The following is a 13427-nucleotide window of genomic DNA, read 5'->3' on the forward strand; positions in this document are numbered from 1 at the left end:
TTAAATCCTGACGTGGGGTACTATTTTGAACCATGTCAGCAACTCCTAGATACTTATACAGTAGCTGGGATTGAAAACATTTTTATACAACAGGGTTAGTTGTCAGACAATGGTATAATTGAGCCTCAGGTATACAATGATAATAAAATGAAACGTAAATACTATTCATCAAAATGGTGATAACTGTTAATACAATATCAGGGAAAATAACTGACAATTATGGGTTTTTTGTCTTAATTGTGCAGTCCTTTAAAAAAATCTATTTATATGCATTGATGCATAATTCAAGGATGGTTATATGAAGGATCATGGATGGATTAATTTGTGGATATTTATCTATTATAGGCAGATATATAAACAATATTCACCTTTAGTATATAGATTTTATGTAATTATTTCTATTTAAAACAAAATTTTCTAGCAGGTGTTACAACAAACCCTCTGTTTGTTACAATTAACCCCACCTATGGGGTAAGTTGTAACGTTTGCACTCCTGTTACTTTCAGTGTAATTGTACAATAAACGGTAGGGCACACAAGCAAACTTTAAGTGTTCATTTGTAGCCGAGATGTGTGTGTTGATTGTGTAAAAAAATTATTAATCTAATTTAAATATTTTTTGAATAATAGCCAAAAAGCGTTAGGTTGTGCTCCACTCTGCCAGCCTATCATAAAACATAATTACAATAATTTGGACCCTTTGGTTACTGTTGCATTCCCCATAAAAAAGTTGAAACTTTTTGTCCTACACTTCGTCCTACATGTCAGACTCTCATCCCAAGATACTTCATGATACAAACAGCAGTAATAACTTTTGCATTTTTCCCACATCTTTCAGTGGACGGAAGCTGGTCATGCTGGTCACCTTGGTCCAAATGCTCGGTGACATGCGGCGGAGGCCACTACATGCGCACACGCAGCTGTAACAACCCTCCACCTGCCTACGGTGGTGATATCTGCCTGGGTTTGCATACTGAAGAGGCCCTCTGTAACATCCAACCCTGCCCTGGTACGCCCTCACACACACGTTATCAAGTGCATTAACTCCTGTGCGAGGAAATTACAGACCTTTCACCGAATAAGACCTTTCACCTTTTGTCTTATACTTGCTTTCCGCCCCACGTGTCTCATGTATTAAGCGACCCATGGGTGACGAAAGAGGCGGAAATCAAAATGTCACGCTTCAGACAAAAGCAAACGGTAAAGCCGCGTTTGTGATTTGAAGATAATATGTGCCAACCCGAGCAGGAAGGGTGCGAGGGGAGGGCAAAATAAGACGAATGATGGCCAAGTCAAACTTTGCACATTGATCTGCCGAAAGGTGAACGGAAGAGGAGAGCCTGTATTCAAATGTCAGTCCATCCATTAGTGAAAAGTGTGTTGGGGTTACCGAGTGACCTTTTATTAGCTGCGTTCAGGTCTCTCTGTCACTTCATTCATTACAGGCATGCGTGTATCTTAAGTATGCTGTCAGGGGACAGGTGGAGGTGAGAGGAATGCTAAATAGGAGAACATTGCGTAGAAAGTCAGCATTGTAGAGTCACTTACTTTAAATTAGCTGTGGGGTTATCCTGATGCAGCTAATGGATTATTTTCCCATGATTTTTATATTTACTGTAACAGTATAAATATCATTAAAACAGTATACTTACCTTAGAGGCAAAATATGACCTTGCCTGTGAAAAACTGAGCTAATGTATTTTTTGTGATTTACTGTTTTGTAAAGAACATTCAGTACAAATATAACCTTGATATCTTTATATATCAACATGAAATCAAACTTTGATGCTACTGATCTCATATTTAGATTATGACATAACATAATATTTATTGTTTTCAGACGATAATGTTTAAGTTTCTAGCCTATATCCTCCCTGGTTTACTGTGTATCTGATGTGAGTTGTTGTCATGTACAGAGAGCTGGTCTGATTGGTCCGAATGGTCTCCCTGCGACTCATCAGGTTCCCAAGTTCGACTGCGGCACTGTGAAGTCTTGTTTCCCACCGGAAACCAGTGCTCGGGCAACAGCAGTGAAACCCGCGCCTGTCTGCCCATCTCAAACTTCATCCCAGGTGGGCGCACACACACATGCTTAACACTTCCAATATCGATCCCTGGACAAACAAGGGCCTTCCCTTATTGACAAGAAGTAATGCGAGACACACCAAACCATTGATTTCTTCAGCGTAGGGATAATTAGCCTCTCATCCCCTGCCTTGTCTAAGTGGCACGATCGAACAAATGCATTACATTGATACGTTTCGTCTTGCATTTGCATTTATGAACTCACAGAACTTGAGACACTGCAGCTGTAAAACAGAAAGATCTACAGGTATCAGAAACAGGAGCTATTAGATATTAAAGGCGGGGTGCATGATTTAAAAAAAACACTTTGGAAAAGGGAGTCGGGCCGAGTTCCAAAACACACTTGTAGCCAAACAGCAGTAAGGGGCGTGTCTATTAACCGTATGTGTGGGGCGGGTCTATCAAAAGAAGGTCCAGATTATATAAGGGTTGGGGTGTGTTTGTTTAGGTGATATCAAATATCAACATTAGCTTTCAGAGATCATGCACACCGCCTTTAAAGGGATAGTTCAGCCAAAAACGATATTAAACCCATGATTTACTCACCCCCAAGCTGTCCGAGTTGCATATGTCCATCGTTTTTCAGACAAACACATTTTCGGATATTTTAGAAAATATTTTAGATCTTTCTGTTGATTAAATGTAATGTTACGGGGTCCACCCATAGTCCACGACCTTCAAGTCCAAAAAAAGTGCGTCCATCCTTCACAAATTAAATCCAAACGGCTCCAGGATGACAAACAAAGGTCTTCTGAGGGTAATCCGTGCGGTGTTGTTGTAGAAATATCCATATTTAAAACTTTATTAACGAAAATAAATACCTTTCGGTAGCGCCACCATCTTAGTCACGTCCGCATTCAGGATAAGAGCTTACGCAGCCATGGAGGCTACTCTGCTGCTGCTCTGTGCCCCGCCCTCCGAATTTGTCATACGTCACTAAGAAAAGTGCGTACACTACGCTAATACTCTCTCCTGAATACAGAGTCGTCTAAGATGGCGGCGCTACCGGAAGCTAGTTATTTTTAATAAAGTTTTAAATATGGATATTTCTACAACAACACCGCGCGGATTACCCTCAGAAGACCTTTGTTTATCATCCTGGAGCCGTTTGGAAGGTCGTGGACTTGAAGGTCGTGGACTATGGGTGGACCACGTAACATTACATTTAATCAACTGAAAGATCTAAAATATTTTCTAAAATATCCGAAAATGTGTTTGTCTGAAAAACGATGGACAAATGCAACTCGGACAGCTTTGGGATGAGTAAATCATGGGTTTAATATCGTTTTTGGCCGAACTATCCATTTAACATAGAGTATTCCCTTTGATAATGTCAATAGACCAATTTAGAGTAGACGTCACAGTTACGTCACTGCAAGCTGCGCGCGCAATGCGGTTGCAGAAAAACAGTGGAAATGAATTAGACACGAGTGAAAAGAGCAAGATAACTCACTGGAAAATGTCCGGTTGTGCTGTTAAGTGTCAGAATAAGAATGCCAAAAAAGATGGCTTTCATTTTTATAGAATACCATCGTCGAAGACATCATTTGAAGATAAACGTAGGTGTTTATGATTACAATAAGCCCTTAAACGGACAGAATGGAGCGAGGAAATCATCTGGAAATCTTTTAATAATTAGAATAGAAAATAAGTAGAGAAGATGTCCGGTGTTCTGTTGAAGTCTGTTCCCTCCATGTGTTTCTTATAGCGTTTTTATCACATTACAATTATAATTTATTAAGGAAGAAATAATAGAAAACAGGAAAATTATGAAATATTTAATAAACGCTATTATATATAATACATGATAGTATTGCTTTTACATGTACTTTAGCGATTCAGACTGTAAAAATATTTGATTTAGCAAAAAAGAACAATACATATACATTACATACATGCATATCAGTAGCCAAGCCATTTAAACTTTTTATCTATCTAAAAAAATAAACGTAACGTGATTAAAACGCTATAAGAAACATGTATTAAAGGGAAACATATAGGAATCAGACTTCGACAGAACACCGGATCCATAAAAATCACGGTTTAATGCTAAAACACTTCACAACCCTACTGCGGAGCAGTCACTTTCAGCAACCAGTTTGGCTCCGCCCACAAAAAACGTCATCTCTGTTTGCAAACACGAAATTGGTCTATAAATATAAAAAGTGTTTGGGAACTGGAATCACATTTACATCTAAATAATCATTAATTTACACACAACAGATCCCAGACCTCAGTGTGTAACTCCTTCAATCACCTGGATTCAACTTTTGGATATTGGATAACTTACCAAGCCAGACAGATGTATTTTTCATTTTTTATACAATGGGTTTGTGCCATTATTTTATGTTGTCTCATAAATGTTCCTGTTGGAAAAGGAAATGGTTTTAAAATAAGAAAATGTGTAAGTAAAATGTCTAGTATGGCATAAAATCTGTGCTAGCAGGTTTGATAACTTTCTTAAATGTATCTGAAATCTGAAGTGCCTCTTTAAAAGATATGTGGCAACAATGAGTTATATTGTACAAACATAAAGTAGTTTATTGTAAAGACCATGTACTGCTCTCCTCACTGACAATGAGTTAAGATGTAAACAATAACATCTTTTATTAAACACGTCTTAAAATGGATTAATATCTAAACATACAGTCGTCAGGGGAGTTATTACCTCTCTTCCACTTACGATGTAGCACAGGGAGTGAATTTTTTAAAACCGTTCTGTAAATCTTGTCTAAATATTGCCTACCCTACAGAACCCTCTTGTCTTCGCAGAGTAACATTTCATTACAGCTCATTAGAAAGTTTTATACCTCATTTACTTCCATTACCGATCATATAAATGCACTGCAGGTGCCACTTTCCTCATCCGGCGCTTTGAATTTCACCATAATTGGTTGAGTTTGAAACTTTGCCGGTATAATGTCTTACAATTTGGAAAGATCTCATTTATCAGACTGATAGATTCATATTTCATTTTTTCCCAGAAACTTCTGTTGCACGCTCAAGTCAAGAAGAAAGATGGTGCGGAGGTACGTGCAATATGCAGACTTATAAACTCTAAATGCTTAAATGCCTGTTTCATGGCTATTTACCAAATGAGTTAATAAATTATCATGAAGTATTGATATCAAATATAAATAATTTTATGTAAGAAGAAATAGACTGAAATCAAATGACAGGATTTTAGCACAGCTTTATTGTGCACTTGAGCAATTCCAGCATTATGGATGTGACATTTTTAGTCAAAAATTTAAATGAAATATCTCATGATTACCAATATATTGAACCATCTGTTTATATTTCCCTAGACCACTGATAATAGATATCAGTCTGTTTTTTATTTTAGATAAGGGAAATAAATGAGTTATGGATGTGACACAAGTTTTTGGGAGACAACAAACTTTGCTGTGAATTAAAATGCACAAACCAAAAGCAATAATACCGAACAAACAAAGAAGGCATGGCTCTTCAAAGAACAAATTATTTAAATTTTTGTGTATATTTTGTATGCATTTATGAGGAAGAGCCAACGTTATGGATGTGACAAATCTAAAAGCTGCACTTACCTATGGAAAAAAATTTGGAGAAAAGTTTAAAAACATAAACAGAGACCTCACACCAAATACTGTCATCTGAGATATTAGTCTGGTTAAATGTTTGGTAAAAACTAGATTTTTTCAGGTTAAGGTTGACATTTGCATGGAATTGCTCACTTTTGATGTTGTGCAAAGCCGACACAAAAATCTTGGAAAATGCTGGAGATTTCTTGAATTAGTGATAAATGAACGGACAGTGATTCAGTTGGAGTCAATCCAAATATTCATTGATTTCACTGAGCACTGAAGCTGTTAGGAAAACTGTGCGAAAATCCGAAGCTGTAATTAATTCGCGAGAGGATCGTATTCCCAAACAGTCTGTCGATATGAAGTTTACAGCGACACATGAAGTCCACAGAGGCTTTCTGTTATTATTTTTCTGTCTTTTTTATGATATCCACAATCTGTATTATATTGTTGTATAAATAGCAACACTGCTCTATGGTGGATGCATAATCTTGAAAGATTTTTTCTGGAACCATTAAACAAAAAGCATTCACAATGGTTTTACGTCTAGAAAGGATTCCTGGAAAGCAATTATTGCCTGTTCATGCATTAATACGCAGGCAAGTGTAGTTTTAATTGGCTCAGGTAATGGATAATTGATATCCACTGACAGCAAAATCAATGCAGTCATCATGCTTGCATGCAATAGTAATTGTCGTTTTCTTCTGTTGCCAGACTTCAATGTGTTTCACATGATTGCCGTAGGCCTGAGCAGCTCTATACTGGGCTGTCTGGTGACCTTGCTGGTGTACACTTATTGTCAGAGATACCAGCAGCAATCCCATGATGCCACAGTCATCCACCCTATCTCTGCTGCCCCACTTAACACCAGCATCACCAATCACATCAACAAACTGGACAAGTATGATTCGGTTGAAGCCATTAAGGTCAGTACTATCCCCTAAAATTTTCTAAAAATAAAAACAGGATCTAGTTTGTGTGTTATTGTGTGCCATTGCGTCTAAATCAGTTCATACCTTCATACACTGCTTTCTCATAAGTGTTTAACTTTATATTCGGACTGTGTACTCAGTGTTTGTATGTAATGTGTTTACAAGAAGTCAGAAAAGTATTGGGAATGTTATTTCAGAGGTTGCTTTTTACAGCCAAGGGGACCAAATGGAGATGTGTCAGTGTTAGCATTGATTGCAAATGTTTCTTCAATAAAATTGAGACAGTTGTAGGCACACATTTAGTGGATATAGCTTCAAATCCGTATGTATGGTAAAGGGAATTTGTTAAAGGAAAACATCACAGTTTTTCAATATTTTACTATGTTCTTACCTCAGCTTAGACGAATTACTACATACCTCTCTTTTTTCAATGTGTGCACTTAATTTTTGTACAGCGCGTTGTGAATGTATTAGCATTTAGCCTAGCCCCATTCATTCCATAGGATCCAAACAGGGAGGAATTTAAAAGTCACCAAACGCTTCCATGATTTCCCCATTTAAAGACTCTTACATGAGTAGTAACATGAGTAAGTATGGTGGCAAAAAATGAGAACTATATCGTCAAGGTCGAAGTGCTGCAAACTAAGTGCTCTTCCGCCATACAATATAGTTCTCATTTTTTATCTGCTTAAAAAATCACCACATTTTATTTTGTGCCACCATACTTACTCGTGTAACTACTCATGTAACAGTCTTTAAATAGGGTAAACATTGTGTTTAGTGGTTTCTAAATTCATCCCTGTTTGGATCCTAAGGAATGAATGGGGCTAGGCTAAATGCTAACACATGCACAACGTGCTGTACAAAGATGAAGTGCACGCATTGAAAAAAGATAGGGATGTATTATTTCATCTAAGTTGAGTTAAGAACATAGTAAAATGTTAAAGAACGGTGGTGCTTTCCTTTAAAAAAGGTTTTACTTTTATCAAAAAGATCTCTTTCTTCAGAGTAAAATGTGAGATTCAGCAGAATTTACTGCGAGAAGCAAAAACTCGATATTTGTTCTCCATTTAATCTCATTGCTGTCGAGAACAAACAATTGTCACATTAAAGTGATGTTTCCCCCATAGGTTGCGCTTGTAGGTTACTAGAATAAAGTTATCCAGGAAAAGTGCCTCATGTAGGCCTACATTTACTGTAGTGCTTGATCTGTGCTGCATTATACGGTGCTTTAAAATTATGCAATGCATTAGGAGACTTGGACGCATGGATCATTTTGTCATAAGCACAGTAAAATTAAAGCTCGGGCTCATTTTTCAAGTCTAGTCAGAATAAGAGTTAGGGTTCATTAGACTTGAATCTAAAAGACTCATGACTAATTACCGAAAGTGCTTCCCGGTTATTGCTTGTTCAGACATTTTTGTGAAGTTGTGTATTTCAACTGCAATATGTAGTTGTATGCAGTACAATCACATCACTTACACAACATTCCATGCATAGAAGGGTAAAATAGCAAATGACTTTGTGTTTTTACTGTACTGGCACTTTATTACAGTAGCTCCACAGCTTAGATTCATCTCGCCCGGATTGAATAAAAATCAGACTAGTAAATGCGATGATATTGTCATGCACAACTTTTACATTCTTTATATTTACTTTTTCGCAGTTTGAAGTATACCATGTAACATGCATGAATCATATATAAATCATAGGTAGCCGTATTTCCTTCCTAATACACATTCATGGTCTTATTGTGCACTATATGTAAGTGCACAATATCCAGAAAAATGTTTTTTATTGTAGCCTTTCTAAATTCTTTTCAGTATTTATTACAGTAATATACTGTAGGTTAACTTTATTGTAATAAAGGAATATCAGTATGTGACCATGGACCACAAAAAAGGGTAAATTTTTTGTAACAATGTATGTCAATGTCAATTTATTTCTACAGCACAACTACACACAACACCAGTTGACTAGTGTGCTTTACATCAATGCAAAATACAATAAAATATCAATAATAAATAAAAAAAAACATAGAAAACACAAACACACAATACAGTACAATATATTTCATCCTGGACCATATAGACGGTTTCATCTGATGCACGTGATACACGTCTGGATCCGAACCTTACTTCCGGTTTCGTTTTGACTAGTTGCTAAACTGATCTCTTGAACAAATGCCTCGTCGAAAATAACACATGTTTTGGTTTCCTATGTAATCTATGTGTTGTTTTTTTGCTTGTTATATAAATAAACTACGTTTAAAGTACTTTGTTGTTATGTATTATTAGCGGAGTTTACCGGAAGTTACGTGCGGACCGCGACAGCCGCTTGTTTATGTTATTATTGCTGAAACCGTCTATACTAATTCAAAAAGGTATGTTCTGAATAAGCATATGTATGGTCCCACATGGAAAAAAATATATTTATAAAATATAATATATTTATAAAAAAAATACTTCAAAATATACAAAAATGGCCAAAAAATATATATTTGCTGAAATATATTTTGGAATATGTTTACAAAAATATATTTTTCAGAGATATATTTTTTGACCATTTTATGTATATTTTAAAATATATTTTTAAAAGTAAATACATTTTAAAGCATTAAAAATATATTTAGCCCACCATATATTTGAATCCAATGAAATACATTTAAGCTGTATTTGAAGAAAAACTTTGTTACAAACCTGTTTTAAACCTGTTTTAGTTTAAAAAAAGTTAAAGTTAAATATATTTTCAACTTCAAAAATATACTTTATAAAATAAAATAACTTGTATTTAGCATATATTATAAATATATTTTGGCCAGAGAAATTTATTTTCTGCTGTATGGGGTTTGTTAGCATAAAGGGGTGTGCACACAAAAGCTTAGAAAAGCAGTTTTCTTCCGCGCTGAAAACCGGCGCTCAACCTTTTTTTGCGCTCTGTGCTTAGCGTCAAGAGCTGAAAGAGATTGAACTTTGGGTAAAAAGCTCCGCTCGTCAATGTCAGTTCTCACACGGCCGTCCAATCACAGTGGAGGAGGGGTGGGACATTACCACAGCAACCAACCAGCTCACAGCTGAAGTATCAGAGCTACCAAAGCGCTCAGCTAAAGAAAGCTGCCACTCAGCTGAGAAACAGCTGACACTCGGCAATATTGAGGCGTTTTTAGGCACGTTTAACAGTTTTGTGTGCACAACCCCTAAGACAATATTTGGCCGAGATACAACTAGAAAATTTGAGGGTGCAAAAAAATCTAAATATTGAAACAATCGCCTTTAAAGTTGTCCAAATGAAGTTCTTAGCAACACATATTACTAGTGATAATTGTTTATGTATTTATGGTAGGAAATTAACAAATTATATTCATAGAACATAATCTTTACTTAATATCTTGATGATTTTTGGATCATTTTAATCAACACAATGTATTGTTGGCTTTTGCTACAAATATACCCGTTCTACTTAGGACTGGTTTTGTGGTCAGGGTCACATATAAATAATAACAAAAAAAAACATTGGGCTAAATTGAGATGTTTTTGACCTCCTTAAAACTGAATGTCTGCATATTTCTGGAGGTGAGAAGTCCTGATGGATAAAATAAACCCCTTTTCCCATCGAATACTCTCTTCCAATGCATTACAGACAAAAAATACAACTGCAAATGCCATTCCATGTTGACTTTATTGATAGCTTCACATATATAGCATCAAATACAACCGTGGTCTTTTCTTACCACATCATTGTCAAAAGCATCTCCTGCTACCCTGAGGATGATTCTGCTCCCTTCCTCTTACAGCCTGACGTTTCCATTCTCTTGCCTTTGGACGAACACCACATTTGCCAGCCTTTGTCTTCTAACACTGGTGTAGCGCGAGGCCTGGAGATTTTCTACTAACTCTCGACCGGCATAACCATCCTCTCCTCTGACTCTCAGACCTCTCGCGAACCCCCTCTCCTTCCCCTGACCCTCGTGTACGTCACAGGTGTGCTCGCCCATTCGTTTCTGTCTGTCATGTGTCATCGCCATTTCCCATCATCCCCTAAGAGCAGGAGCTTGTGAGAAGGCAGTGTAATTTTCCCACATTTGGTGTCGTGTCATTTTGCTGCATGCAGTTTTTTCAGCATCACCTCGAAAATCGGATTAATCTTTTCGTTTTGGGTTATTATTCTTTTGTCTGTTTGTTATTGCCACCCATGATTAACCTTTTCTATTTATGGAGATTAACTTCGGTGTTTTGGTTCTTTGCTTATCTAATTGAATTTACAATAGGTGTAGAGACCATAAGGGTGGCAAAAACAACTAAAAAATCATTTCTGTTACTGTTTGATTTTGCTTGGAAAAATCTTTGCCATTTTCATCCTAAAGCAGATTCTTTATTGAACGTCATAAACATGTCTGTTTTATATCATTGTTAATAACACCAACTTCTCTGATAATTTATAAAGTTAATAACATACTACACTATAGTCAACCAAGCAGATAAGCCTTCATGGTTTGGCCATCATTGAGTTTCAAAGCCGATTTTTGTTGAATTTGTTTCCCTGCCTGGATTCACAACCCCGAGACATCCAGCTTTAAATATGACTTTCTTTGTGAATGCTGTGATGGAAAATGTTACTGAAAATATTTTTCTCTCATCCACAGGCTTTCAATAAGAATAACTTGATGCTGGAGGAAAGAAATAAATATTTCAACCCTCAGCTAGCAGGAAAAACATACACCAATGCCTACTTCACTGACGTTAATACCTATGACGACTTTTAAAATGGATTTATGTTTCCAGTCATCTTCACTTTGGAGGACTTCAAGCACCTATTGATTTTTGGCCTTTTTTGCTTTGTGGTTCGCCTAGAAAAAAAAAAAATATGTGGAACAATTTACTGTCAAATACTAATAGAGCTGTACAGAACCGTTTTTACCGTTAACAAAGACATCATGCTCACGAGATGTGTGGAGATCGCTAATGAACATGAACTTGCCCATGGTGGACAATAAAAGCAGGCTTCATTGAGATGTGAAATCCAAAAAAAGAAAAACTCTGTGAAAGACCTACCGTTAAAGAGATGGCACATGGACGCTTTGCATGATTTTCATCGTGTTTTCCTTTATTGTTGCTTCATTTATTTGCATGGTTATTGCATTCCAGTGTTGTTTGTGGGCGGGGCCTTTATCTATATGGGTGGAGCCTTTCTTGGACTGATTTGTCTCCTGTGCCTATAAAAGGACCTATTGTGGTCGCCGGTGCGTATTTGCCTGGCCTAAAAAGAAACTCACAACACATACAATCGATGTAGATACGAAGGTCTCTGAAAATGTGTTCATGTATCTTAAAATTTGGGGCCCTTGTCAAGTCAAGCTCTTAACAATGGTTGGAATCTCTGTGATTTTGTTGTACAATACACTTTTCATGAAGCATATGTCAGTGTAGCTTTTATAGACGAGCCTATTCTAAAAACATAACCCTATTCAGCCACCTGCAGAAGAATACTATTAAGAAAACTCTTATTAACAACATTTGTCTTTGTGGTGTAAAGTCTGCAAAAAAGAGAGAGAATGTGAACCCCAATGGGACCTTTTTTGTATTCCGTTGATTATTTGAATAATATCAGCATATTTCTATATTTGTTTAGTTTAGTTGTTCACGAGGAGATTCGTATTAATGAACACGAACTGTGCATCTGAATGAATTACTTATTCATTTAACCATCCGTTCATTATGGACAGGTGTGTTTAGTGCTCATTTCAATTTCTACTAATTCTTTTCTACTTGTAAAACTTTTTTTGCTTGTTTAAATGTGCATAAATTAAAATTGCTTCATATACTTTACCGTGTTCGATCTGTTGAATATTAGTAAAGCCATCGAAAGGAAATTTGTATTGCTTGTAGGTTTCTCTTTCATACTATGTGTTTTATAGTATGGAGCTGTTCAATTAATGTACAGTAGATTTTATAGGTACAATAATCTAGCTTTGTGTAAATTTGATCATAAATGCTTAATATCATATTGAAACCTTTAATAATATTTTGTTGCAGATTTTGTGAATCTGAGTGACATTGTTGAGATCACACCTGAAGACATCTGTGAAATTTCTGTATTTTTTTCACATAAGAAATATCTGTGACGCATATTAAAGGGAGAAAAAATGTGACCCTGGACTACAAAACCATGTGTTAGTCTCACACGGGTATATTTGTAGAAATAGCCAACAATACATTGTTTGGGTCAAAATTTTCTTTTATTTTCACCCCAAAAGGCTTTAGGATGTTCAATGAAGATATTTTGTAAATTTACTATAAATATATAAAAAAATTATTTATCATTATGTTGCGTTCACACCAAACGCGAATAGAGCGTCTGGCACGAATGATTTCAATGTTAAGTCAATGTAAAGATGCGTTTATGCACGTCTGGAGGCCTCACGGAGGAATGAGCCATTTAGTGCGGCGCGGTAGACGCAAATTCACCTTGACACGCGAATGATGCGAATTCGCCTCGACGCGCGAATGACGCAAATTTGCTTCTGACACCCAAGTTGAAAAATGTGAACTTTAGCGGCAATTTACGCCGCGTTAACCAATCAGGAGCCTGCTTGCTGCTGTGGCTGGTGGCCCGCCTGGAGTCACTTCTTGCCCCTCCCACAAGAAGTAGATTTCGCCTCGAACGTGCATCAATTTTGGTTCAACTGCTTGCTTTTTACGCGCGTCTATTTTGCTCTGGACGCGCAAATGCATTCAAAATGTTCAATTGGCAAACTAGACGCGATAGGCACAAATTTGACGCTTAATTCGCGTTTGGTGTGAACGTAGCTTTAGAGTAATATGTGTTGATAAGGACTTCATTTGGACAAC

At 36.6% G+C, this 13427-nt stretch overlaps 1 protein-coding gene across 2 annotated transcripts in view; it reads left to right on the top strand.

Annotated features, from left to right (window-relative positions):
- sema5a (sema domain, seven thrombospondin repeats (type 1 and type 1-like), transmembrane domain (TM) and short cytoplasmic domain, (semaphorin) 5A) overlaps positions 1-12399 on the top strand; it is a 205846-nt gene extending 193447 nt beyond the window's left edge. Inside the window, exons 18-22 of one of the 2 annotated variants that reach the window (XM_073813106.1) lie at positions 838-1008; positions 1916-2071; positions 5069-5113; positions 6362-6573; positions 11222-12399. In XM_073813106.1, coding sequence (XP_073669207.1) covers positions 838-1008; positions 1916-2071; positions 5069-5113; positions 6362-6573; positions 11222-11341 — 704 coding nt within the window. In that variant the 3' untranslated portion in view covers positions 11342-12399. The remainder of the gene's footprint in view (positions 1-837; positions 1009-1915; positions 2072-5068; positions 5114-6361; positions 6574-11221) is intronic. The other variant, XM_073813107.1, reaches the window with a different exon arrangement.
- Positions 12400-13427: the final 1028 nt, after the last annotated feature.

Source organism: Paramisgurnus dabryanus, chromosome 22 (assembly GCF_030506205.2).
Source record: "Paramisgurnus dabryanus chromosome 22, PD_genome_1.1, whole genome shotgun sequence".
Taxonomy (NCBI): Eukaryota; Metazoa; Chordata; class Actinopteri; order Cypriniformes; family Cobitidae; genus Paramisgurnus; species Paramisgurnus dabryanus.